Source organism: Panthera uncia, chromosome B4 (assembly GCF_023721935.1).
Source record: "Panthera uncia isolate 11264 chromosome B4, Puncia_PCG_1.0, whole genome shotgun sequence".
Taxonomy (NCBI): Eukaryota; Metazoa; Chordata; class Mammalia; order Carnivora; family Felidae; genus Panthera; species Panthera uncia.
The window spans coordinates 101,476,099-101,500,121 of record NC_064809.1 but is presented as its reverse complement, the minus strand read 5'-3'; the positions used below and the strand labels follow the sequence as shown (position 1 = coordinate 101,500,121).

The 24,023-nt window shown below is 38.0% G+C and overlaps 1 protein-coding gene across 1 annotated transcript in view; it reads right to left on the bottom strand.

The window, feature by feature from the left end:
* ACSS3 (acyl-CoA synthetase short chain family member 3) overlaps nt 1-18,163 on the bottom strand; it is a 163,348-nt gene extending 145,185 nt beyond the window's left edge. Inside the window, exon 1 of the mRNA XM_049626009.1 lies at nt 17,242-18,163. Coding sequence (XP_049481966.1) covers nt 17,242-17,555 — 314 coding nt within the window. The 5' untranslated portion in view covers nt 17,556-18,163. The remainder of the gene's footprint in view (nt 1-17,241) is intronic.
* Nucleotides 18,164-24,023: the final 5,860 nt, after the last annotated feature.

Here is a 24,023-nt window from a genome sequence, read left to right as displayed (position 1 = left end):
AGATTATTATCTTTATTTATTCTTCAGATATTTCATAAGGAAGAAGGTTGTGATACCTTATTCACAGTATTAATGTTTTTGAACAAAAAATTTGACTCTATATTAGAAAGGGCATAATATCTCTTTGATCTAGAAATCTAAGAATTCATCAGCAAGAAGAAAGGAAAGAAAGAAGCAGAGAAAGATAGAGACAGAGAAATCTTCAGAATGCTGTATCCGAAGATGTAAGTATATCTGCCTGCTTATAATAACAATAAAGAGAAACAACCTAAATTTCAGCATGAAGGGATTGTGAAATAAATAACATTCATCCAATATGTTAAAGCATTCTGCAAACATTAAAAATCACTGAATAGAAGAATAGAAGAATGGAAAAATATAGCTTATTGCAGTGGAAAAAAGACCTATCAATAGTAGGGATAGCATAATTCCATTTTTCTGTAAGAACAAAAATAGAGACCTAGAGTGTCAAACAGACTTACAGACATATAGATTTTTAAAAAGCAAAACACATACACAATAAATATGTGTGCCTGCAAACACTGGTGAATCTGATTAAAGTTTATTAGTTTAGTTCATTGTACTGTGCCAATGTAGATTTTGGTTTTGATAATATAATAGTTTTGGTTTTGATAATATACTAGTTGTGTAAGACATCACCATTAGGAAAGGCTGAGGGATAGGCACAAACAAATCTCTTTGCACTATTTTTGTACCTTCTTGTGAGTGTACAATCATTACAAAATAAAAATTTTAAATGAAATAAAAAGGCTGAAGGAAAATATGCAAAATATACCAAGATATACACTGAGAATGTATTGAGATATTGAACTATACAGCCGATTTTCCATCTATTTCAGCTTTCCTGAGTTTACCCAATAAGAATTTAAAGAACTACTGCTTCTTTATGGAGAAAAAAAAGCATAAACCTAAATTTTAGTCGTTTTTTTTAATGTTTATTTTTGAGAGAGACAGAAATAGAGCATCAGCAGGGGAGGGGCAGAGAGAGAGGGAGAAACAGAATCTGAAGCAGGCTCCAGGCCCTGAGCTGTCAGCACAGAGCCCAGTGCGGGGCTCGAACCCACAGACCACAAAATCATGATCTGAGTCAAAGTCGGACGCCCAACTGACTGAGCCACACAGGTGCCCCTAATCAAAATTATTTTTAATAAAGCAATGTCACTGAAGAGGCCATGTCAATTCAAACCTAGGTCTCAAACCTAGGCCTTGTAATCATAAAACCTCTGCTCTCTTAATTAAACCCTACTATGTCCCATCCAACTTCCCACCTTCGTTCGTCACCGAAACAACCTTACACTCAGATACAAGCATGCATGCTATGGACATATCTACAAAGATCATCTAATTGGACTAGATACTATTGAACATAACTTAAAATTTTTATTATGCCTTTTTCCCTAGCCTTATCCTCAAAATAATCTGAGAACAATATCACAAACTGTATCTTTGCTTTATCCTTGTCAATGTCCCCAATATCTACATATGTATTATATTCATAAATAAAACATTTCCCATTAACATTTCCATAATATGAAACTTGAATACAGTGCAGTTTACTCAATTAACCAAGAGTTCATCGTCTAGCTGGTTCTAAGCCCATTATTTCCCTTTATTTTCTTTGTTGTTACTTGTCTTCTCCTCACTTTCCTGTGTATTAGCACCTCTAGCAGAAAATGAGAGATTGTACAAATGGATAAAATTTAAAATGGCTGATTCTCTTATCTATGAAAAGATTCATTAGTCAGAAAATGGCTTCTGTTGACCAAAATGTGAGGTTCTATACTCTACCTATTCACACCTCAACAGTCAAAGGTAATTCAGGGTAGAGTCAATTGTCAAATAAAACAAATTTTATTACCCATATTTTCAAAAATTGTAACTAGATAGTACATAGCACTCATAATTACTCTTTTTAAACAGGAAAATGAAAGCTATCTCATTGCACGCAAACACACTTTTTTCCTTTGATGTATGAAATTGCCCTTCAAAGTTACAATCTATCTGGAATCTCATTCAGTATCTGGAATAGCTCCTGGATTGTAGAAGGCATTTAATAAATGTTCAATGAATGAACAAGAGAAAGAAAGAATGAATGAAGGAACAAATGAGTTAATGAATAAATAAATTCTAGAGCCAAAAATACTCCACTCATAAATATAGTAGGACCACAAACATATAGGTGTGTATATATGTATATATGTGCCTGGCTTGTTTTTAAATCTGAAACACTGGTATTATGAGGATAAAATAGGATTAACTGGAGAGGAATTATGATACAGTGAGATGCTGACACACTCCAGAGTCTAACACATCTGGTTTTTCATCCCAGATCTGCCACCTGCATGCCAAGTAAACATGAACAAGGTACTTAATCTTCCCTAAATTCTTCTTTCAGAACGTATGTGCTTGAGAAATTAAATAACTATGGTAACGATGCATTGTTATCATTACTGTAATAATATATTATGTATTCTGTAACACTTTACCACTCACTCACAAACTCACACACACACGTGTGTGCACACTTACTCATACAAATACACACATATAGAGTAAAATCATCTTCTAGGATTTAAGCAATTTTGACTTAAGAGTATTATTATTTCCATCAGATACAGACTTTGAAATAACTAGATATGTAATTAAAAAAAGGAAAATCTTCCTAATTAAAGATATTTTTTACTGATTATAAATTTAAAAATTAAATTTTTTATAAGTTAATTAAACCTAGATAAGAGAAAATGTCATCAAATTAGATCGACTAATCGTGTAATTACAAATCACGTTTCAAATAGCTCTTAAAATATTCAGGCGAAATAATGAAATGTTTCTAGTAGACACATGTAGCAGGTGTTAAACAGTCAGGACCCAGAATTTTAAAACACTAATAAAGGGGCGCCTGGGTGGCTCGGTCGGTTAAGCGTCCGAGTTCGGCTCAGGTCATGATCTCGCGGTCTGTGGGTTCGAGCCCCACGTCGGGCTCTGTGCTGACAGCTCAGAGCCTGGAGCCTGTTTCAGATTCTGTATCTCCCTCTTTCTCTGACTCTCCCCTGTTCATGCGCTCTCTCTGTCTCAAAAATAAATAAATGTTAAAAAAATAAAATAAATAAAACAATAATAAAAATCAGTTTTATATTTTCAAAATGTAAGCGCTTAACAGAATATATTCAGCTTTTACTCCAAATAACAAAATATTAAGATTTGTATCATTATTTATGGCAATACCATATGTGTCCTAGAAATATAATATTTTTAGGTTATCTCATTGCTATCACTTTTTTATTTTTTATTGTTTTTTTAATTAAAGCATAATTGACATATAGCATTATATAGACTTCAGGTATACAACATAATGATTCAACATTTGTACACACTGCTAAATCATTACCACAATAAGTCTAGTTATCATCCATCACCACGCACAAAATTTTTGTCTTTTTTTTCTTTCTTCTTGTAATGAGGACTTTTAAGGTTTACTCTCTTCATAATTTCCAAATATGCAATACAGTATTATTAAGTATAGTCATCATGCTATATCCCCATGACATTTATTTTATAACTGGAAGTTTGTACCTTTTGACCCCCTTCACCCATTTCATCCAACCCCCTTCCGCTCCCCACTCTGGCAACCACCAATCTATTCTCTGTATCTGTGAGCTTAGGTTTTTGTTTTGTTTTGTTTTGTTTAGATTCCACCTATAAGTGAGGCCATTCAGTATTTGTCTTTTATCACTTTTAAGCAATAATTTTCATTTGATCAATAAAATTTGGTTTATTTGGTTAACTTATTGACTACAAAATGACTAATAACTGACAATATGGTAATATGTTATTGGTTCAACTATTAAATCTGAAACTGGGAATCTGGTATGTTCCAGAGAGACAACTTTTTCAGTCCCTACTCACATGGGCACTGGGTCTGTACCACATAAGTAAAGTATTTTCCTTCCATGTAATATGTGTGTCTTTGGCTCGATGACTAGAAACTCATGCTGACTGTAAAATAGTCTCTACTACAACTTAAAGATAAATGAGCTAAAGAGAAGCAAAGAAAGCCAACTGCCTCATAATGGCACTTAGACCCATGAAGAATGCAAACTGGTGTACCCACTCTAGAGAACAAATGGAGGTTCCTCAAAAAGTTAAAAATAAAACTACTCTACGATCTAGCAATTGCATTACTAGGTATTTACCCAAAGGATACAAAAATAATGATTCAAAGGGATACATGTACTCCAATGTTTATAGCAGCATTATCAACAACAGCCAAATTATGGAAAAAGTCCAAATGTTCATCAACTGATGAATGGAAAATGGTGGTATGTACATACAATGGACTATTTACTCAGCCATCAAAAAGAATGAAATCTAGCCATTTGCAAAGACACGGATGGAGTTAGAGAGTATTATGCTAAGCGAAATAAATCAGGCAGAGAAAGACAAATACCATATGATTTCACTCATATATGGAATCTAAGGAACAAAACAAAACAAAAACATAAGGGAACATTAAAAAAAAAAGGAGAGGGAGGCAAACCATAAAAGAGACTTTTAACTATAGAAGACAAACTGAGAGTTGCTGGAGAGCTGGGTGACAGGATGGGCTGAATGGGTGATGGGTATTAAGGAGGGCACTTGTTGTGATGAGGACTGGGTGTTAAATGTAAGTAAAGAAACACTAAATTCTACTCCTGAAACTAATATTACACTGTATGTTAACTAACTGGAATTTAAATAAAAATTTGGAGGAAAAAAAAAAATTTCAAACTCTTTGATGCCTTGATAGAAAGAAGATTCATAAGTCATTTTGGGTTCAGGTAGGATGGATGATTCAGGTAATATTTACCTACAATCTATATAGGAACCCGAATATAAGATAGATTAAGAAAGTACATCTGCACATGGCAAAGTTTTTAAATCAGAGCAACTGATATCCACAAGGTTATCTGCATTCCACTGTGGATATAAAGGTGACTGAATCCTGATCCCTGCCCTTCTATTACCTAGTATGATTGGTTAAATTGCTGGTAAAGTATCCGCGGAGTGTGAGCTTATCAAGTGGATGTATAGTGGATGGAAATGAGTACTGAGTTATTCTTTGCCAAACTACTTAAAGGGAAATAAGATTCAAGGTGACGTGATTTTTAGGGGGAAAAAACAACACTTAGTCAAGAACACATGTAAAAGTTGATTCTGGGAAAGCGGTGAAGATTTACAATTCCTCTAAAATGAGAGAATGGAAGATACATGGAAGCACAATTGACACAGGACAAAAAGGGAAACTACATCTCTGATTAAAAATTTTTAGAACTGTAACATAGTTCTCATTCTTTTGTACCCTCTAGGTCCTGATGTCTAAACAGTCACAGGACAACCAGACAGAAGTTAAAGAGTGCAGTTACAACTCATTACAGAAATTGTGCTTCATAGTGTGACCCAACTGGTTGAAAAATTAAGTCCACCACTATACGGCAAGTCACTTAATCTCTCTGTCCTTTTGTTTACAGAGCTATAAAAGTGCATTATATCTATTTCATAAGGTGTTGGAAGGAGTCGAAGAATACATATGTAGTTTTAGCACAGGGCCTGAGCCACAGTAAGTGTTCCATAATTAGTTAACTGCTTTTGTATTGCCATAGTTGTTAGTATTAAAGAATGGAAAAGCTCAGGCATGAGCTAGAGAACAATTACATGTGAATTCCCTTCTCAATCCATTACAGACTCTACAAACATCCCAAATTCCAATGTGGCACATCCTCTAAATACTCAAAGAAAGCATTTTAACATTTTTACATCACGTGTTCCCCAAAGTTTGTTACATCTATGCAATAACACAGTAAGTGGGAGAGCCTACAACTCATTGTCCTTGTACTAAATTTTTAAAAAGTATGTATATTTTAAAAATATATATAATATAAATTATATATATCATAATCATATATATGATCCTATATAATATTATACATCATACATAATCATGTATATGATTATGTATGTGATGACATATAATATTATATACCATATATAATCAGATAATCTATGATATATAATATTATATATATATAAGCTGTATGCAGTATGATTCCTGAGAAACTCATCTCTGCACTTAACATAAGCCATTTATCAAGGTCTGTCCATGCACACTAGGATCAAGATGAAAGCAACGAAAGAAACACAGGAAAGAATACTGTAAATCAATGTGTAAATCAGTAATAAATGCAGTAAACAAAATCAATAAGTTCCATAATTACAAACATACAAGAAGTCAAGTATTTTCTTTTACTGAAAGGTTAGAGGGAAAAAAAGTTCAAATATTCATACTTAGATGAATTAATTAGACTATTCCTATCTTCTAATAAAAATAATATTAAAGCATACTGCAAGCAATGAATAATGTGGTCATTATAGATTTTCCTTAAGCCAGAAAACCAACAGAGCATTTTTTAGAGAGAAGATTAATACTGCTTTCTAGAGTCCAAGAAAAATTTCTAAGATAGGTAACAATTAATATAAAGCCTCTCTTCCCCCAACTTTGAGACTGTGGTACACATTTGAAATATTTTACATATAAAACATGGTTTATTTTTTTCAAAGAGTATCAACGTATTATTCTATATATATAGTATGGATATTTTCCAAATGTTTCTGGGAATTAGATCTAGATGTTCTAAATTACTTTTAGTGGTTTCCTTGGAGAAGGGATAAAAAAAGAAAGAAAAACTAAAATTAATTGAGATGCTTTTTAAAAAAAAATTTAATGTTTATTTTTTGAGAGAGAGAGAGACAGACAGACAACAGAGCACAAGTGGGGGAGTGGTAGAGAGAGAGAGAGGCACAGAATCCGAAGCAGGCTCCAGGCTCTGAACTGTCAGCACAGAGCCCCACAGGGGGCTCGAACTCAAAAACAGTGAGATCATTACCTGAGCCAAAGTTAGACACAACTGATGGAGCCACCCAGGCGCCCCTGATTGAGATTCTTATTACAGAAACACTATAATGTATTTAGAAAGAGTACAGATGCTAAGCTCAGACTACCTGGGTTCAAATCCTGTATCTGCTACTTACTAGATTTATAAGATTAGGCAAGTTTCTTAAACTCTCCATATCTTCATTACCACACCCATTAAATGAGAATAAAAAACTGAGGAGTGCCTGGATGGCTCAGTCCGTTAAGCGTCAGACTTCAGCTCAGGTCATGATCTCCCAGCTCATGAGTTCGAGGCCCGTGTGGGGCTCTGTGCTGAGGAAATATTATTTCCTATTATTTCCTTCTCAGTCAAAAGGACAGGATGGATTGCACTGCAGTAACAATTGCAAACTCTCTGTAACTTGCAAAAACAAATGTTTATGTCTTACTCATACGACTTCACTGCGGGGTGGACTCCCCAAAGCATTGACATCAATGATTTTTGCTCAGCAATCCAGATTACATCTATTACACACGTGTTCCACGATGGTGGAGAAGACCGGAGAACTATAGATTGAAGCACTCACAGCTAAAGGCTTCACCCTGAAGTGACACACCTTCCTCTTCTCACCGCCTTGGCCAAAGCTAACTATATAACCCTGGGTATAGGGGGATATCCAATCCCCCTGCATGTCTGAAGTAGAAAACAGATACCACTGACTAATGATAACCATCACAGACTAATTTTATAATTCTCCCATTTTACAATTATTTTGGGCAAAGCACTGTTCAAAGACTGGAACCAAAATTCTAATCTCTAGGAATCATTTGTTTTCTCCACTAATAATGATCCTTGATTTTTTTTTTCTCCTACCCACCAAAATCAGGTGTCTAACAAACTCCCATTGGTAACTGGCAAACTTCATTTGGCCTTGATGAAGGCAGGGAGTAGGGAGGAAGGCAAAGTCAGGGCATCTGTGGTTTAGAAAAGCACTTAACTCTCAACTGAGAATCAATACAACCCTGTAAAAATAAGAAAAACTGTGGAGAGAAAGCAAAGTTAGATTTGTACAAAAATGGACTTTTCTAAGTTCCAATGCTTTGCTTACAGTTATTTAGCAAACAGTCAATGATACTGATGCTATATCCCTTTGACTACTATCTATCATACCAACTTTTTTTTTTTTTTTTACAAATATCTATATTGGTCATGTCTAAGGTAGATACTGAGCATTCTTTTTTTTTTTTTAAATCTTCCTAAAGTTCTTTTACCTAGCTAATGTATCCACTTAGGAGAGAGGTCTTGAAAGATTATACTTGGGAAATATTTTTATTCTAATATCAAAACCTAAGGAGAAGTTATTCCTATTGTCCAGAGTCAGCTTTTAAGTCAAAGACCTATGGAAATTAATTGCTTCCCTTCCACTTAGAAAAATTTATATTTTAAATCAGTAAAATTCACTATTTACCTAAAATTCATAAACTAAATTCTACTGCTCTCTAGCTTAGAATCTGAAAGTGCTGCTTCTTTTTATTATTATTATTATTGTTGTTGTTGTTATTAGCTATTCTAGGACTTTTAACTGGACTATTTCAAACTCAAAATTCTTTTTTTTAAGTATATTTATTTATTTTTGAGAGAGAGCAAGTGAGTGGAAGAAGGGCAGAGAGAGAGGGAGAGACAATTCCAAGTGGGCTCCACACTGAGAGTGCAGAGCCTGATGCAAGACTCAAACTCACAAACCACAAGATCGTGATCTGAGTGGAAACCAGGAGTCAGAGGCTTACCTGACTGAGCCACCCTGGTGCCCCTCCAAGTTAAAATTCTTAAACTTCAGTTTTCCTAGATATCATAAGATGAATGCCTCTCCTTTCCATGCACTGTCCTTTACCTCATTTGGCCCCAATACTAGCACAAGCACACAGAATCTGTCATAATAAATTCTCTATCCACATGGTTTAGCTAAAAGATTTGAGTTCCACATTCAGATGTGCTTCTAAAACTACAATTTAAAGAGGTTCTTAGATTCATATATATTGTCACAAAGATTCATTAGCCTCCTACATATTTCTCTTGCAAATGTCACACCACAATGGAAAGCAATGAGTTGCTGCTTGTTGCTTATCAAACTGGAATTCTTTTTAAAAAGCAGCAGAAGCAGCAGCAGCAGCAGCAGCAGCAGCGGAGGTAACAGCAGAAGCAAATAACTTCGACCACTGGATTTCTTCCCCTCAACTAATAGTATACAGCATGAACAAAGGAAGACTAAGCCACCTTCCAGGAGGTGCTAAGCCTTTGGATTTTCCCCTACACCTGGTACTTGATCGGGTCACAGCCGATTGAATTTCCATTGTTCATTGATTGTGCCATTTGTGAGGCAATCCATCCTTGCTTATGTAATTGCAGCGTTCCTGTAGTTCACTTCTTTCTGCCCTGAAGGCTCGGCAGCATGAGGACTGAGAAAATTAGATATGGCACAGCCTCAAGCTGCTGACCTTCAGAATATAAAATAAGGCCCATCTTTTAAAATTGGTCTTTCTTGATGAGGTTACTCTGCAGGACTATATTTCCAGCAGGCAATTTTTCATGCTGACCATGTACCTTCTTAAAATATTTTTTGTATTTATAAAAAAAATGATAATTTAAATTTTAAATATGCCTGTACTGTGCACAATATTATGAATAAATTCATTTCATTTAGAGTTTGTCAAAAGGGGACCGATTTTTCATTTTTAGGTAAACCTCTCACCTTCAAACCAGAATTAAGTATCATTTTAATAAAATCTGATAAATATGAAGGAAACGTCACAGACTCTTAATAAGTTTTAAAAAAAATTCCCAAACAGTTTAATGTGGCTAACCAGTTGACTGCCAAAGTACTAAGATTCAGTAGCGAAATTAAATTACCTCCCGGTTACATAAAAATCCACATTATATTTTGCTTATTTGTTTTCCTTTGAAACACAGTCAAACTCAGAAAAGTTGCAAATACAAGAATAAAAAAACGTTTTTTCCCTCTGAACCAGTTACTTACATGATGCCTAATAACCCCAGAATAACTTAACAAATCAACAAATTTTAATTATTTCACCCCTTTTCAACTGTCTCCCTATCTTCCCTGTCAAACTCACAATCAAATGTGGGATATCTAGCTTAATAGAATTGTTCCAGTATATATCAAGAACATACAGATTGCCTGAGTAGCTCTTTATTTCAACATTTAGGCTTTTCCATTGGGTTTCTTCCATGAACTTCTAGTATCTAAACAAACAAAAAAGATAAGAAACCACACAAAGTTCAACTTGCAAAAACAGGGAGAGCTGCTGATGAGGAATGGGTTTCAGAATAAGCAAAATTCCCTTCATTCCTATGTCACAGATTTCATCACTTCTGCCATTAGTCAGAAGTTTCTCCTAAAAGGGGAGGAAGGAAAAGTAAAGATGGCGAGGAAAGTTACATAACCCAGGTACCTCCACACACAGTCATCTGGTCTCCGTACCTGTCTCTAACCCCTCCGCCATCGGTTCACTCTGTAACGCACTATTCTCGCCTTGGCCTCCATCTCTACATTGATACCACATTATGAAAAGTCACTGAGGGTTTCTGAATCAAAACTGCCTGTTCAATCCTCAATAGCCTCAAAACATCTCCAGAGCCCTTGACCTCTACTGACTTCCCCTATTTTTATCTCTTCTCTCCCTCATGCTCCATGACACTAAAATATCCTGCTCTTCCTTTTACTTCTTTGATTAAGTCTCATCCATTCTTACGGGGTATTTTTTTTCTTTCTTCTACTTGTCTCCTAAGTTCACTTCTTAGTATTTTGCTCTGCCTCTCCCTCTCTCCCCCTCCACCCCACTCTCCACTCAACATTCACAGGCTTTAACTCTCACATCTTTTTAACTTATAGTTAAATCTACAATTCTACATAAGCTCCACCCAGTTTTCAACCCATTAACCTTCACTTCACAATCAGTTGCTCCAGTTGGACATCTGACTCAAATTCTTGCAGTTACCATAAATTCCTTCCTTCCCTGAATCCCGCTGCCAGGAAGTCATGATGTCTCATTTAGCCTTCCATAGGGGCTACTCAGTTCCAGCCAAGTGTTGCCCATTGCAGATGGATATTCCGCTTTTTTTTTTTTTTCAAAAGAAGACCAAAACTTGAATTGTTAATAGAAATGTAGATTTTAAATAAAATCTTCCAATGTTTAAATACTGAGAACTACCTAAATAAACAAAAACTCAGCACCTGGGGCAAACAAAACCTACCTTCAGGTTTACAGTCAGATTGTGATTTGTAGCCTAAGACATAAATGCAAATCCCTTTTTCTTATTATTCCAAGATTTTTAAAACCATCCTGAAACTACCTTCTGAATCCGAGGTCAGTAGTGCCCCGCCTTCCCTGCCCAATTGTGGTTTCACTTTCTGGTGTTTCAGTTACCTGAGGTCAATCTCAGGCCTAATGTGATCTCACAGTGCCTATGTCATTCATTGCACTTGATCTCATTCTGGAGGCATTTTATCATCTCACATCATCACAAGAGGAAAGGTGAGTACAGTACAATAAGATACTTTGAGAGAGAGAGACCACTTTCACATAATGCTTATTACAGGCTATTGTTATAATTCTATTTTATTAGTTGCTGTTAATCTCTTACTGAGCCTAATTTATAAATTAAATTTTATGATAGGTATGCATGCATAGGAAAAAACAGTATATAAGTGTTCAGTTCTATCCATGGTTTCAGGCATCCACTGTGGATCTTGGAATGTGTAAGGGGGATAAAGGGGACAATCCAAAATAACCTCTACAAGCCAACTGCTCTACTACATTATTCTCTAAGCACACTTGATTCTTTCTAACCTCTGTGCCTGTCATGTTTGTTTCCCACACACAAAAAGTTTTTTCCTAAGTCCTATTTTCAAACGCTAACATTTCTCTGAAAACCTCCTAGACCACATTAGCTTATGGGAATATCTTGCCCAAATCCAAAGACATTCATACCTAGTATTGTGTGTCAGGCACAGTCTCAGACACTTTACAAGCCCCTCTCCACCCCATATAATCCCAAAAAATTGATACTACAATCATTCCCATTTTACAAATAAGGGTATTGAAGCTGGCCCAAGGTAAGTGGCAGAACTGGAGTTGAACTCATAACTATTTTTTTCCAGTGCAGAAATAAGAGTAGGAAATTCATGTTTTGGTCATGCATTATATGATTTATTATGTACCAGGAAAAAAATAAAAAAATCTGTAACATGACTCACAAGGCCATTCACCATATGGCTATTTTCTTCCATTTCTTGATAATTTCCCCATCATTCCTTAAGCCCCGGCCACAGTAGTCTTCTTTCAGTTTCTACAATCTACTGAGCCACTGCATACTTCATGGCCTTTGCATATACTGTGTTCTTTGCCTGGAATGTTCCTCCCCACTTCTCATGTCTAATCTCTACTCATTGGAATCTCAGTTTAAATATCATTTCCTCAAGACTCCTCCCATGATCCTTCTAGAGAAGACTATGTTAAATCCACCACTAACCATTGTACTGAATAGTATGTACTGCAATTCTAAATAAATAGCTCTGTGATAGTTTAGTCAATGTACATCCCCCCTGCTACTATGTGGTGAGTTTCTTCACTACCTTTTCCACAATTTTCTCTGTATTATCCACACAGTAAGTTAATGATTGATATCTTTAACTCTATGAACCATTTTAAGACTTGGAGGGATTAAACAACCTTTATCTCATAGCTAGTAAGTGAGATCTTGCATGTTGAAAAAACTATACTCCATTATAGAAATGTTAACCAACCTGAAACCATTTTCTAATAATCTGCATTAAGTTGGAGTCTTTCCTTTTCAGCTTATAGTCACTGTTAATAAATATTAAATTCTAAATCAAATAGTATATGAGAGTCTTATCATGGAACATTGTTTAAATAAAAATAAACAAAAATGGGATTGTAAATGCTTCATAGAAAGGAATAAATTGATGAACTAGACAGAAGAGTCAACCACAATGTGTAATGCAAAAGTAGATTGCCTAATCTTTATATCACAGGGTGGCAGCTCGATTTCAACTTCAGGATAGGCAGCAGGAATCCTAATTCGTGAGGAGAAACTAACCAAACATCCATTTTGTTGTTCCAGGATTAGAGAAACTACTAGGAATTCTAATTGCTTCCCCTTTGGCTATAGTTTTCCACTAAAGTCTCTGAAATAGATATTTCATCACCGCAGAAACCAGGTGTCAACAATGTGAATTGACCACCAAACTGAGAAAAAGGTGGTTCTTCACAACTTCCTAAAGCACCTACATATACCTGGGATTTATTTTCCAAAGATTGTAGAGATTACAGTACCAGAAGTGTATTGGGGCATCTGGGTGGTTCAGTCAGTTGAGCATCCGATTTCAGGTCAGCTCATGATCTCATGGCTCACGGGTCCAAGCCCCACATCAGGCTCTTTGGAATCTGTGCCTCTGTCTCTCCCTGCCCCTCCCCAACACTCTCTCTCTTTCTCTCTCTCTCTTTCAAAAATAAACATTAAAAAAAATTTTTTTAAAGAAATATATTTTACAGGGCTATTGACTTCAGTGAAAAGTTCCTTCAGTCTATCACCCTTAACGATTTCTATCCCATGTTGAAATACAAATCAAAACCACATTGAGATACCACCTCACACTGGTAAGAGTGGCTAAAATTAACAATTCAGGAAACAACAGATGTTGGCAAGGATGTGGAGAAACAGGAACACTTTTGCACTGTTGGTGGGAATGCAAACTGGTATGGCTGCTCTGGAAAACAGTGTGGAGGTTCCTTAAAAAAATTAAAAATAGAATTACTCTGTGACCCAGCAATAGCACTACTAGGAATTTATCCAAAGGATATGGGAGTGCTGATTTGTAGGGACACGCATACCCAAATGTTTATAACAGTGCTACCAACAATAGTCAAATTATGGAAAGAGCCCAAATGTCCATCAACTGATGAATGGATAAAGAAGATGTGGTTTATACATACAATGGAATACTACTCAGCAATGAGAAAGAATGAAATCTGCCATTTGCAACAATGTGGATGAAACTGGAGGGTATTATGCTAAGTGAAATAAGTCTGTCAGAGAAAGACAGATATCATATGTTTTCACTCATATTTGGAATTTGAGAAACTTAACAGAAGACCATGGGGGAAGGGAAGGAAAAATAAGATACAAACAGAGAGGGAGGCAAACCATAAGAGACTCTTAAATTCAGACAACAAACTGAGGGTTGATGGGCATGCAGGTTCGGTGGGGGATGGGGACAATGGGTGATGGGCATTGAGGAGGGTACTTGTTGGGATGGGCACTTGGTATTATATGTAAGTGATGAATTATGGGAATCTACTCCTGAAGCCACGACTACACTGTATGTTGGCTAACTTGAAAAAAAAAAAGAGATTTCTATCCCATGTTTATACTCCTGCATATGTAAATTACCATTGGGTAGTTTATGCCACTGTGAAAGCTAATATGCATTACTATTTATATGTTGGAGCTTCTGATAGGCCTGCAGATTCTGAGCGGAATTTACTTTCATGAAAAACAAACAGACAAGATTATAATGAAAAAAGAGAAGCCAAAGGGCATCAGAGATCTTGACTCCCTGTATGTCAGCTCCATCTAGAAGTTAGCTACAGCACCCTATGAACTCCTCAGTTTTCTTAAAGATTTGGCTACCCACATCCACATTTCCAAGACCCCAGCTTCGAAGAAAATAAGCAAATCTCTTTCACATCAAATTGTGCCTATATCCTCTTACTACCTCCCAAAGACATATAGTAGCAAAAATCAGCAAATCTATGCATTCTGTTACTTTACTATAATTTTTTAAACTCATATGTCAGCTCTGCCCTAGACCCTAGGGATATAAAGATAAAAAAAAAAAGAGAGAGAGAGAGACATTTCATCCTGCCCTTGAATTTAGCTTTATAGAAAACTGTTAACCAATGAGGAGTGTCTGCAAATAAGTGTCCAACACAGTAATGGATTCTACTTGAAACTGAAAAGTCTTATTGATGAAGTTTAAGATTAGATATGTGATCTTCCACCTCGATTTCCCTGCCCAAATCTGCTCTGCCAACCAAAATTTTTAGTAAGATCGAATCACTCTTCTGAAATAAATACAAAGCCAAAGACTTATCTTTATTCACTTTGATCTTTTGGGCTGCTGTAAACAGGTTTGGCCATGCGATTCCAATTCCAAGAGCTCAAAGATGAAGAGTTCAGCTACAGTATTATCAAATGTCAGTGATCTACAATGTACTGAAGTTTTAAAAATACAAAGACCTTTTGGCAAAAATTCTCATTAAAAACATTTTATGCACACAATTTTAGAAAATTTAGGCGAGGAATTAGAGATTAAGAAGAAGAAAAAAAACAGAAAGAAAACCTCCAGGTCTAAAATGTCTACTTGATGAACTTTTGATTTCTGCATTCTCTGCACTCACCTAGGCCCTTGCTAACCCCAACCAAACCCTCTAACAATCTGTCCTTTCCCTTTCATTGCCACTGTCACTGCCTTACATCTGGCCCCCATTGGTTTTTACTTGGAAAAACTAACTTCTCTGCACATGGTTTTAAGGGGAGGGGAGGGTCACATAAATAATTTCAGTACCACACCTTAGGACAGATATGCAGACACAGACCTTTGAGAACACACTCTTAGGAAAGTTATTTAATTTCTGTTTTGATCTGAGAAACACAAAGAGGGTTTTCTGCTCCTAAAATAATTGTGGTTTAAGAGTGCAAAGATAGCTAGCTACTCTTCCTCCAACATTTATAAGGTCTATTTCATCCAAGACATGGTCTTGGGTCTTACATCTTTACCCATTTAATCCTCATACTATTTCCACATTTATATATAAAGAAATGGAAGCAGAGATTAAATAACTTGGCTGTGAACACACCGCCAGTAACTGGGAGAGCTAGAGCTCAAACCCAGTATTCTAGCTCCACAGACCATGCGGTTAGTCACCATGACTCCCAAAAAGCAGGGGTCTTATATTACTCATGGGCATACACACAGTGCTTGAATCACTGTTAGCCCTGTTAAAAAGGGTTAGTCAAACACCACTGAAACAACTGAACTAGAAGAGAACATGTGTTCAGATTCTAAAGGAAAACAACATAAATATTCCAAACATTGAAGAGAGAACCCGGCATAGTGACAATATAGAACAGACTCTTATTGGCTTGGCCTTTCTCCATTCCATCTCCCTTGCTCTCAACAAGGAGACATTTGTCAAATGCAAACCTGATTGTGTCATTCCCCCAACTCACTGCTGGGAATTTGGAAATTTGGGAAAGTCCACTGTAGTGTTTCTCAAACTTTTACAAGAAACAACTCTCCCTAATGGCTGGAAGATGAGAGCAACCACGTTTTTAGGATTAGGCACATAGCCTAAAGAACACCCAGAACTCTGAACTCTCATAGCTGTGTGCCTCACCATTCCGGCAAGTCTGGCATTTATTCTACAATGTATATGTTTTGTTGTAATGCAAAACTGATGTGTATAACTACTTATAATTGCAAGTGCAGAAAAAAAAATTGTATTCCTACCATGATTTCCAGCACTACCTGGCTATATGTGCATAATTTTGGAGAACCTCATATCACAGCTCCCTATACACGACAGGGCTATGGATCTAACCCAATCTACTGGTCAACACACAGAAATCCCTTCCCCTCCCAACCCTTGACTCACCAGCCAGCCCACTCCCCCACCTCTCCAGTCAACACAATTATTTGCAACCACGGTTACCAGCCAAATTTCAGCCACCTCCTGGTCTTAATAATTAGATCTTTGCCGACCTTGAGAAGATACAACCATACTTCCAGACCCTACTTAGGTGTGATTTTATTGAAGTCTTTCCTCAAATCTCTTCCTCCCTGCAGTATAGGGCACTTGACAGTACTTCCCTATTTGTTTCCGTGGTTGTCTCCTACACTAGACAGTGCTGTCCGTGGAGACAGACCCTTGTTTTTGACCGTGGAACATCTCCAATGCCAAGTGGAGTCCTGCCATATTGGTAAATCTCTGGTCTATAGGAAGCTCAGCTCATAATGGGTAAGCGAATTCCTCAAGAGAAGGGAGGAGAGTTGACTCTGGAACTAAATGAGATTCGAATGAAAAGATCTGAACACGTCTCCGCTCTTGATTTCCTGTCCTGACACAAGGCCGGATTCCCAGAGAAAGGGACGATAAGCCCTGTCGCCCAAAAGTCGTGAGAGTTCTGGCTAGGCGAAGGAAGCACTCACCAACTGGTGGAAGGCGGGTATCTGTTCTCCAGCGTTTTGGTCCAGGGCTTGTACCAGCTGATCTGCTCGGCGGCTTTGCCCCAGAACCTCTCGGGGTCGGCCACCGAGGCCGCGAAGTGGGTCTTGTACTCGCCGCCACCGCCGGCCGACGACAGCGCTCGGCAGCCCCGACCCCCGAGCGCGCCCCGCGGGCCGGGGGCCAAGTAAGCCCTGCGGGCAGTGCCCGCGCCCCGGGCCGGCGAGGACCCGGGCAGGGGCCCCCCGAGTCCCCCGGCACCGGTGACTTTGCGACACTGCAGCCAGGACGGCTTCATCGCCGCGGGCTGGCCCCCGCCGGCAGCGCTGCCCGCGGTCCGGAGTGCACTTCTCGGGCGAAGACTAGGGCTCTGGCGACTTCCTGAGGCCCTCGGGGAGCAGGCGGGAGGCGGAGGCAGATCCCGAGGTGAGCCTGGGGCCCAGGAGTTTGGAAGTCACACTGGAGTTGCCGGGAAAAGCCGACCTGGAGCGGAGGGGGTGGGGACGAAGCAACAGGCTGGAGTGTTGGGGCTCGGGGGTGAGGGGTGGGGGGCCACAGAGTGAGGAATCCAGCCGCTCGGTGCATTCCCGACCCCGCGGCTCTCCCGGGAAACGCTGCAGACCCCCTCCAGCGGCCCTCGGAAGAGGCCGACGCGCCCAACTCAGTTTTCAAACAAACAAGTCGCGCGCAGCGTCTCGGGCTTCCTCTTTGGACTGCGAGCTGGTGGAAGCGCACCGCCTCTGGCCTGCGGCGGAAACCCACCGTCGTGGGCTTCGCGGCAAGGCCCCTGCACCGTTTGCGGTGTTCGTTTATTTTTTAAACTCGGCCCAGCCCTGGGATATTAAAAGCACAAGCGGCTCCAGGGCAAGGACTGCTCCAGGATTTCATCACAGCTGAGAGGGTAGGAGGAGTGGAGAAAGGTTGCAAAGAATTGAGTAGTGCTTCGTGAGAGTGATTGACAGGCCGCTTGAACTCGGATTCACCTGCTGCCCGACTCCCCCACAGGTGTAGGAGCTGAAAACAGAACCGACTTGTTGCATCTCTTCCCTTCCAATTTGCGTCCTTCGAGTTTCTGTGTCCTTTTATTTATTTATTTATTCTTTTTTTTTTTTTTTTTTTGATGAGAAAACAAGAAAGCCAAAAGGAGGAGCTAGGTAAAGACGTGAATCAAACAAAAGGGAGAAAGAGGAAGCTGGGGAAAATGAAAACACAAAGGCCCTATAAATTATTATCTGGGTTTAACATTCTAAAAGCGCTTTCGCTGTTTTTTACACCCTAGTGAAATTCGGATGCGATCTTGTTTGCCTTAGCATTTGCCATTTTATTTGTAAAATTGTGTATCCCCAAATCAGAGGTGAGAAATAGCGGAATGTCCCCTGCCCCTGGGAAGGATAGTAAACTTGAGAAGCTGTTGCCAGTTTACTCTGTAGCAACAGAATAATCCGGAGATAAAGGCTAAACAGAACAGAGATAACTGTAATGCAGAACTTAGAAAAGTTAAATAACCACTTCAGTTATTCCCTTTCAACTGAGAAACAAGGCACTAGACTTTCCCCTGACACCTGCAGCCTACTTTATTCCTTCCAAAGGCTTCGCATCAAATGATTTCCAATGCTAAGAGTCACTCACTACCACTTGAACTCAGAGATAAAGCCATTTCACTTCCTAGTCTCTTCCTTTCATCTGCCCAGTTGCTTAATGCTGCTCCCTGGTATACAAGATCCCTTAACTCCAAATTATCCCCTATTGTATTACAATGATGTGCAGTTCCCTTATTTGCTTAAGAAATGTGTGAGCACCTACCCTGCAAGATACGGTTTGTTGGGGGAGATTTGAAGGAGGGAAGCAGACGTTATTGGCACCTACTATGTATATGTGTGGTGCTCCCCTTTCAAATATGTTAGTGCCTATGATTCTCAAAGAAGTGCTAAGAAGTTGGAACTATTATCCCCATGTTTACAAATGGAGATTCGAGATAAATTAACTTGCTTGAGGGCAAGCAAAATAGGATTCAGACCTTGTTGACGCTCAGAGTTTGGCAGCCCCTGCACATTTCAGGGCCTGAATGCCCTTGACACTGATCCCCATGGCCTCAAACTGGAGGGCTCTCTGAGTCGGTTTGCTCCACTTCTGTTCCTTACCCCAGAATACTCTACAAATAGTATCATTTTCTCTGTGTGTCATGACTGGAACAAGGTAGGGAATTTGACTCTGAAATCTATAATTTTTGCACTAAGGTGATAATCTTCCTATTTAGAAAGAGACAGAAACAGAAGGAGACAAGGAGGGAAGGAAGGAAGGAAGGAAGGGGAAGATTTTAGACCTCCAATAAAATATGACAAATTGAGTATCCACATCCATTCCTCTCCTACAAACCCCACTGAAAGAGAATCTAAGAGGGGCAGTAGTAGTGGTGGTAAAAACCTACAAGGGCAAAGAATAGGAGAAAATAACCAAATGAGAATTACAGGGTCACTTAAAGGTGAAGAGGGTCTTGAATTTAACTGCTTTTGTTGGAGAAAGGGATTTTCTCTTCAGAAACTTGGAATGCCTCAGGATTTCAAGGCCCGGATTTCCTCTGAAGGTTCAGAATGAAGGTTTAGGGCTTAAAAACAAAAACATTAATTGAAACATTGTGTGAGACAAAGGCTATCACATTGCTGGGTGAAACCATTTTCTCTGGACCTGGCAATACATGGTCTTATTTTAAGTAATTGTACAAAATAGATTACTGGGTCCCTTGGATGGCTTAGTTGGTTGAGCCATCCAACTCTTGATGTCAGATCAGGTCATGATCTCACAGTCATGAGATCAAGCCCCATGTGGAACTTAGAGCTGGGCATGGAGCCTGCTTAAGATCCTCTCTCTCCCTCTTCCTCTACCCCTCCCCCACACAAATGCACATGCTCTCTGAGAGAGAAAGAAAGAAAGAAAGAAAGAAAGAAAGGAGAGAGGAAAGAGAGAGAAAGGAAGGAAGAAAGGAAGGAAGAAGGAAAGAGAAAGAAAGAAAAAAGAAAGGGAAAGAGAAAGAAAAAGAAAGAAAGGAGGGAGAGAGGAAAGAAAAGAGAGAGAAAGGAAGAAAGGAAGGAAGGAAGAAAGAAAGAACGAACAAAAGAAAGAAAGAAAGAAAGAAAGAAAAAGAAAGAAAGAAAAAGAAAGAAAAATTCTTGAAAAAAAAAATAGATTGTTAATGTAAGTTCCAGTTCAGGCCACAGGAAGAGCATGAGTGAAGATACAGTCCAGCAAAGGCAAAGAGCATAGTGTATAAGTAGAACACGAGTGAGCAATGAGACTAGAAATTTTTATTGGAGCTCAATATGGAAGTGCAAAATAATGCCAAATGCAGACCAGAGTCAGAGGGTACTCACTGGCCTTTAAATTAAGCCACTCAAAGCCTGTTGACTGGCCACTAAGCTTAAGATCATTAACCACTGAGTCTCATTTTGGATCCTAGTGCTGGTGAAATTTGGAAAATTATTTACTCTCTTACACTGTAATATCAGTATCTGTATTCTGAGGCTCACAATCCTTATTTAACAGGATTGTTGCAAGATTTAAATATGTGTACATTGATTAGCATCAGGTCAGTAGCAAAACAAGCCAATTTAGGACAGCAGCCAAGCCTATAAACAACCAACCAACCTTAAAGGTCAACCGCAAAAGCCTCCAGCTTCATCAACATACCTAAAAATTTACAATCAGAAAATTATGAAAGAACTTATTTTAATTTAAACGTGCATGGGGGCAGTCAATTAAGCATCCAACTTCGGCTCAGGTCATGATCTCACATGTTTGTGCGTTCGAGTCCCATGTTGGGCTCTGTGCTGCCAGCTCAGAGCCTGGAGCCTGCCTTGGATTCTGTGTCTCCCTCTCTCTGCCCCTCCCCCACTTGCACTCTGTCTCTGTCTTTCTCTCCCTCTCAAATATAATTATTAAAAAAAATAATAACTAAAAATTTAAATTTAAATTAAAAAAAAGCATGGGGATATCTGGGTGGTTCAGTCGAATGAGCATCAGACTCTTGATTTCAACTCAGGTCATGATCCCAGGGTCCCAAGATTGAGCCCCGCATCATGTAGGCTCTGTGCTGAGCATGGAGCCTGCATATGAACGTTTCTCTCTCTCCTTCTGCTCCTCTGTCCCACTGTCTCTTGCTGTCTCTAAAATATAAACAAGCAAGCAAACAAACATGCATGTACATTCTGTACTGCTTCAAAAAATAAAACTGTATATTTAACTAATTTGGGGACAGGTTAATCACAACCTTTGCAATGGTTATACCTCTAAAACTCCAGCTTTTTAATACAAAATATTTATTTTCTTGTGTGTCAATAAATTGTGTATATATTTTTCATTTATTTATCATTATGATAAGTGTACTCTTTAATCCCCATCCCCTATTTCCCTCATCCTCTCCCCACCTCCCCTCTGGTAACTATCAGTTTGTTCTCTATAGTTAGAAGTGTGTTTCCTGATTTCTCTCTCTCTTTTTTTCCCTTGCTCATTTATTTTGTTTCTTAAATTCCATATATCAGTGAGATCATATGGTAATGGTATTTGTTTTTCTCTGAGTAACATATTTTGCTCAGCATTATACTCTCTATCTCTATTCATGTTGCTGCAAATGGCAAGATTTCATTCTTTTTGATGACTGAATAACATGCCATTGTATATATATACCACATTTTCTTTACCCATTTATCTATTGCTGGACCCTTGAGCTGCTTCCATTGTTTGGATATTATAAATAATGCTGCAATAAACGTAGGGGTGCATTTATCCCTTCAAATTAGTGTTTTTGTATTCTTAAGGTAAATACCCAGTAGTGTGATTACTAGATTTTAGGGTAGTTCCATTTTTAATTTTTTGAGGAAACTCCATACTGTTTTCCACAATGCTCGCATCCATTTGTATTCCCACCAACAGTCCATGAGGATTCCTTTTTCTCCATATCCTCCCCAATACTTATTGTTTTGTGTTTTTTATTTTAACCATTCTGAAAGGTATGAGGTGATATGTCATTGTGGTTTTGGTTTCATTTCCCTGATGATGAGTGATGTTGGGTTGTTTCATGTGTCTGTTGGCCATCTGGATGTCTTCTTTGGAAAAATGTCTGTTCATGTCTTTTACCCATTTTTATATTGGACCACTTGAAGGGTATTGAGTTGTATCAATTCCTTATGTATTCTGGGTTTTATTTATACTTAACTCTTTTTTTTTTTTGGTTTCAGGAGTAGAATTTAATGATTCTTACATACAATACCCAGTGCTCATCATAACAAATGCCCTCCTTAATACCAATAACCCATTTAGCCCATCACCCAACCACCTCCCTCTCCCAACTCTCAATTTGTTCTCTATAGTTAAGAGTTTCTTATGGTTTGCTTCCCTCTTTCTTTTTTTCCCTTGCCATATGTTCATCTGTTTTCTTTCTTAAATTAGACATAAGAGTGAAATTATATGGTATTTGTCTTTGACTGACTTGTTTCACTTGGAATAATACACTCTAGCTCCATCCATTTGTTGTTACAAATGCAAGATTTTATTTCTTTTTTATGACTAAGTAATATTCCATTGCATGCGTATGTGTATGTGTGTGTGTGTATGTATATATATGTATATACATATATATGTATATACATATATATGTATACATATATACATATATATACATATACATATATATGTATATACATATATATATATATGTATATACATATACACATACATACACACACATAACCCATATCTTCATTATCCATTCATCAGTAGGTGAACATTTGGGCTCTTTCCATAGTTTGGCTATTGTTGATAATGCTATTCTAAACATCAGGGTACATATGCCCCTTCAAATCATTATTTTTGTATCCTTTGAATAAATACCTAGTAGTGCAATTTCTGGGTTGTTGGTTAGTTCTATTTTTAACTTTTTGAGGAATCTCCATACTGTTTTCCACAGTGGCTGCACCAGTTTTCTTTCCCACCAATAAAGTAAGAGGGTTCCCCTTTCTCTGCATCCTCACCAATGGAAAAAAGACAGTCTCTTCAACAAATGGTGTTGAGAAAACTGTACAGCAACGTGCAAAAGGATGAAACTGGACCACTCTTTTTACACCAAAATGAAAAATAAATTCAAAATGGATTAAAGATTTAAATGTGAGACCTGAAACCATAAAAATTCTAGAAAAGAATACAGAAAGTAACTTCTTTGTCATTGGCCATAGCAACTTTTCTCTAGATATATATCCTGAAGCAAGGAAAACAAAAGCAAAAATAAATTATTGAGACTACATCAGAATAAAAATTTCTGCCCAGCAAAGGAAACAATTAACAAAACTAAAAGACAACCTACATAATGGGAGAAGATATTTGCAAATGACAAATCTGATAAAGGGTTAATGACCAAAATATATAAAGAACTGATACAACTCAATGCCCAAAAATGAATAATCCAATTTAAAAATGGGCAGAAGACGTGAACAGACATTTTTCCAAAGAAGACATCCAGATGGCCAACAGACACATGATAAGATGCTCAACATCACTGATTATCAGGGAAGTGCAAATCAAAACTACCATGAGATTCCACTTCACACCTGTCAGAATGGCTAAAATCACTAACACAAGAAACAATAGCTGTTGGCAAGGATGTGGAAAAAGGAGAACCCTCTTGCCCTGTTGGTGGGAATGCAAATTGGTGCAGCCACTGTCGAACGCAGTATGGAGGTTCCTCAAAAAGTTAAAAGTAAAACTACCCTACAACCCA